We start from the raw sequence: 4,745 nt of genomic DNA, 5'->3' as shown, positions 1-4,745 counted from the left end.
ACAAGTTATTTTAATCTTACATAAAAAGAAAGTATATATTTTATAAATTAAAAAAAAATGTCATTTAACTATATTTTAAATGAAAAGGTGTCATTTCTTTAGTTTTATTCATCACTACAAGGTTTTTATTTATTTGTGGCAGTTTTTTCTCTTATTTGTGGAGGTTTATAACCTCCACCAAATGGTTTGTGGAGGTCTCTAAAACCCCCAAAATTTGAGGTGCCACGAGGTCTTTTGTGGGAGTTTTTAAAAACCTCCACAATTTATTCAGTGGGAATTTTCTGTGTGTTTAGTGGGGGTTTTATATTGAATTTTTGTGACAGTTCTTGGTCAATGTTTATGGCAGTTCAAAACCCTCACAAAAAGACTTTTCCATTTTAAAAATAATAGCTATTTTGTGGAGGTTTCAAACCTTCACAAACCTGTCAATATAATTTTTAAAAATTAATTTACATTATTGTTATACTACTGATCATTTATTATTAAAAAGAAATATTTAAACAAGACATTAAAAAGTAGAAGAAAATTAAAATAAAAAAATACTTTAAAACAAAATATAGTACACTACCATCATTTTTCAATCACATTAATTACAACTACAAATGAATAGTATATTTATACCAGTAGAATCTAACAACAACTCAAATAAACCTATTCCAAAAATAAAGCTGTCTAAATGCTTTGTAACATTAAAGAAAGTCTAAACAGCACAATGAGAAAATGAGTTACTAAGCCATTGAATTAATAATATGCTAGTGGTTAACATGTGAACATATGCAAGGAAAACATCTCTATTCTTGGTGAAAATAAGTCAGAACCAATCTTCATTTCACTAAACATGACTGTTAGATATATTAACAAGGCCAATTGACATACGTACAAAGCTTCACTACAATATTGATGCATCTCCAGCATCTGCCAATCAAGGAAATGAAACTCCTTCAAGATTTTAATACTCGGTTACAAGAGAATACAACCCTGAAAAGAATGACCGAGGCACACTGCAAAAGAAATAGAAGCAAAGTAATATAAGTTAACAAAATAATTTACTAATTCAGTATGTTAACAAAGTTAATATAAGTATATTTATTAGTTTTTATATATTTAATATTTATTAGTTTATAAAATATAGCAACTACTGATACTGATTTTACTATTTTTTTATTACATATATTATTTATGTTGGGTCAGAATTATTCAAATCCACGATACTCCATAAAATGAAAGAAATAAATAAACTAAAGAACACTTACTTGATTATTGAAAAGGAATATTGGAGAAGATGTTGGCTGATGAGAATAGAAGCATTCAAGCGCATCCAAATGTTGCAGAGACAGAGAATGGAGCAATGGAAACTGAATAGTTTCGCCAGTTTCATCATTCATTGTACTTGCATCATCATCTTCAAACACTACCTTTTTCATAAGATTGCATTGAGAAATTTCCAACTCTGAAAGCTGAGGCATCCCTTTAAGCATGGATACAGAGAGAAGATATTTTACTTTGTTATTGGTTCAATATTGAGAACTTTTTTCTATAAGTTATTTGTGGATTAGTATCTGCTACACATTGTAATTAACTATTTTACTCTGAAGAAAGTAACCCCAAGAGTCAATTATTTTGGCAAAACAACACATTATGGAGTAGAATTGATATGAGGAAATAGCAGCTACAAGACTCTGAGCGTAATGATATAATCTAGAATGTAACACTTCTCAGACTTATCTCACAAACTGTGAATGGCTTCGGTTCCAATGATATAATCTAGAAAAAATATAACAATCTTAATCTAATTTAACTAATAATATTAGAAATAAATACATTAAAAATAACTTTATGAGTACTAGATAAGGTGCATCCAACTCTTAATAAGCTTTGCAAAGATTTGGCATATAATAGCAAGATACATACCAAGTCTAAGTACACTACTACAAGCAAAATAACCACCAAGGTTTTTTCCACAATCAGCCAACAATTTTACAATCCCATCTAACAATAAAAGAAAGACATAAAGAACATATTTCAGAATAACCAGCTGGAGAGAGAGAAAAAAAGAGAGAGAAGAAGAAGAAGAAGAAAGAAAGAAGAGAGGATGACTTGTAATATAGCATTAGGTCCTTGAGTCCACCAACTAGCACAGGCATCAAATAGCAGAGCTACAACTTCTGTGCTCTGAGCCTTTAAAAAAACCAACAAACTAGAATCATGTAGTAACAAGTTATCACTTATCACCATATATGACACCTGTAGTAATTGTATAGAATTCATGACTCTAATTCTAAAATAAACACTAAGTGTAGCAAGTTTAAGATAGTTCGGTCTCCTAAGATATTCCACGTAGTATTGCAAAATAAAAATTCATAGATTTAAGAAGCATTATTAAAAATAACTAGATAGATAAATATAGTAATAACAAAAGATAAAAGACAAATGGCAATTAATCAAAAAAGTTTTGAGGATGAAACCAAATATTCCACTCGAAACAAACCTTTTGGAACAGGGGGTAGCACTAGAACAGGAAGCATGCATGAAGAAGTGAACAACAGTATATAAGTAGAGATCATACTGAAAAACAGAAGAAAAATCGAGACAAAAATAAGGAACATAGCTTATCCTTCAAGAGTATGAAGATTTCTCTTTATGTAATGCCACAAGCAGAAAGCAAATATAGCAACTAGTATGATCAAGCTTACTTGTTCCACATATAAGACATTATTCGACCCTCGTTTAGAAGGCCGTGATCTTCCAAAACAACAGCAACAACATCATAACCTCGAAGAGTCAAGCTCTCATAAGCAGAAATTGTTCCAGAAATGTGCAAATAGTGAACCTAGAAAAATGTGCAAGCGTTTTGCATTAACATATAAATTGAGACATATATTCATTTGAAATTGAAATTATAACTGAGGTACCAAAATTCTGGAGCACCAAATTCACTTATATAAGTCACATTAAAGTGATCCAGAAGCATCGGGACTCGCAACTCCACCTGCAGTTTCCACCACACATATAGAAGTTATTGAAGACTCTGTGGAGAATTGTTGCTTCTCTCTGGAACCCTTTAGATTCTTTTCCTGAAAATCACAATATTAAGTTTGTTAATTGATCCTGCTAAAATTCTTTCATGTTAAACTACTATTCTAATATTATCTTACCTTTGCTTTCTGCATTGTGTTTTTAGCATTAAGCACTTTGATTCCATTACTGCTTTCACCTGAGAAAGGAAGGAAATTTCAGTTATAGTACTAAGAACTTCTCAGATATTATCTTCAACTCACTTTTTATTCCTTTCAGATCACTTTTTATTAACTTTGTTCTGATGTGAACATTTCTTGAATATGTATTCTAACCTGATTTCTAAAAATATATACATGTAAAAACAAAAAGAAAAGGAAGTGCTCAGCTCCAAAATTTAACTCCAGTTACCAGCTTCTGTCAAATCTGATTTGGAAAGTAAGGAACCAAAATGGAAGATAAATAGATAAAATAGTTCAGTAAATTAGTTAGAGAACTTTAACCACAGGAATCACTCCACATGAAAACAAATGAAAACTGAAGAAGAAAAGAAAACAGACTGAAACATTGGTTCGATTCAGAAGCTTTTAACGCGGCAACTACAGCGGCAAGAAGTACAAGTGCAAAAGCACTCACTTTCTCAACCTCATGCTCAAACAGCAACAGCTTCGGAACGGGGTCTTCTTCCGTCACGGGAGGAGCTTGGAGGTGCTGATTGCTGAACCAAAGCCGGAATAGCTCCTCATTCGATAATCACGTTCACCACTTCCTCTACAAGACACAACCACTGAAGAATTTACACCTTGAGACATGCACGACTGAATTTGCCAAAAATCGAAACGAAGGGAGCAACACGCTAAGAGATCGAGGGAGAGGAACGGAGGATTTACCGTTTTTGGCAAGATCGGCGAGCGCGTGAGTGGCGCGCTTGGCGGCGGCTCGATCTGACTCCTTCCATGAGAAAGCGGAGTTGAGGATGGAAACCTGCTCCTAGACCTCGGCAAGGAGGCGTCGCGGGCGTCGCCGGTTATTCTCCCTCTGATCTCAGATGCTACGACGAGCTTGATGCCTGATGGTGACAATGGCGAAGAGATGAATACCGCGGCGGCTAGTAGATCTAGGGTTCATTCTCAATCTTCTCCCTTTTCGATATTTTTTGGACAATTTTTGGTTGGAGTTAAATTTGCATTGTTTAGGTTTAATCAAAGTAGGTTAAGAGATTGGTTATTGGTTTAGAAAATTGGGCTTAAAAAGTTTAAACTAGCTTTAATCAATGGGGATTTTATATTTTGCCATACATAAAATATGTTATGGAGGTTTTTTAAAACTTCCACAAAAAACTCCCATAAATAAGTAAAAATCTTGTAGTGCGTAAAGTCAAGTTTTAAGAAGTTTTTTATAGTATAAATTATATATCATTTTAAAAATTTAGCCATTTTCAACTTTTTACTAACTTTTGTCGCAAGATTAGGACTTCAAATCAAGGGAAGACTCCTGAAAAGATATTGTAATTTGTAATAGAAGAAAAAAGGGGAAAAAATCTCTCATCAAAAGCAACACTTTTATATATAAAGTTACATATAATCCACTAAAAAAATCATATAAACATTTTTAAGTTTTGTATTAATTTATTATTTTGGCTTTCTTCTAGAATATATATTTTTTACAATATTCATGAATAAAACCCGAAAAACAGTTTTATTGTTGTTTTATATAACACAATAATAGAA

At 32.3% G+C, this 4,745-nt stretch overlaps 1 protein-coding gene across 12 annotated transcripts; it reads right to left on the bottom strand.

Moving 5' to 3' along the window:
• Positions 714–4,362, bottom strand: LOC107618862. Of its 12 annotated transcripts, none has more exons than XR_002353273.1 (8): positions 3,906–4,358; positions 3,652–3,786; positions 3,156–3,214; positions 2,913–3,074; positions 2,694–2,830; positions 2,489–2,565; positions 1,254–2,197; positions 714–1,001 (listed from the first exon to the last, which is right to left on the bottom strand). XR_002353273.1 is itself a non-coding variant. In XM_021110427.1 (4 exons), the coding sequence occupies exons 1-4, from the start codon at positions 2,711–2,713 to the stop codon at positions 942–944; spliced, it is 372 nt and encodes a 123-aa protein (XP_020966086.1). In that variant the 5' UTR covers positions 2,714–2,906; the 3' UTR covers positions 714–941. The 12 variants fall into 12 exon arrangements, 2 of the variants coding, with proteins under 2 accessions (XP_020966086.1, XP_016176522.1); XR_002353272.1 differs by having other exon boundaries at positions 1,254–2,178; positions 3,906–4,357; XR_001615399.2 differs by having other exon boundaries at positions 1,254–1,468; positions 3,906–4,341.

Source organism: Arachis ipaensis, chromosome B09 (genome assembly GCF_000816755.2).
Source record: "Arachis ipaensis cultivar K30076 chromosome B09, Araip1.1, whole genome shotgun sequence".
In the NCBI taxonomy this organism is placed as follows: domain Eukaryota; kingdom Viridiplantae; phylum Streptophyta; class Magnoliopsida; order Fabales; family Fabaceae; genus Arachis; species Arachis ipaensis.
Note: the sequence above shows the minus strand (reverse complement) of the source record. Positions and strands in the feature narration are given on the sequence as shown.

Coding starts and splice junctions, on each gene's coding strand:
- LOC107618862 (XM_016321036.2), bottom strand. CDS start 2,606: ATGTTCCTTATTTTTGTCTCGATTTTTCTTCTGTTTTTCAGTATGATC. Junction 1,469..2,488: donor GCTACCCCCTGTTCCAAAAG/GTTTGTTTCGAG, acceptor CCATGCTTAAAG/GGATGCCTCAGCTTTCAGAG. Junction 1,002..1,253: donor TATTCCTTTTCAATAATCAA/GTAAGTGTTCTT, acceptor TTTCTTTTGCAG/TGTGCCTCGGTCATTCTTTT.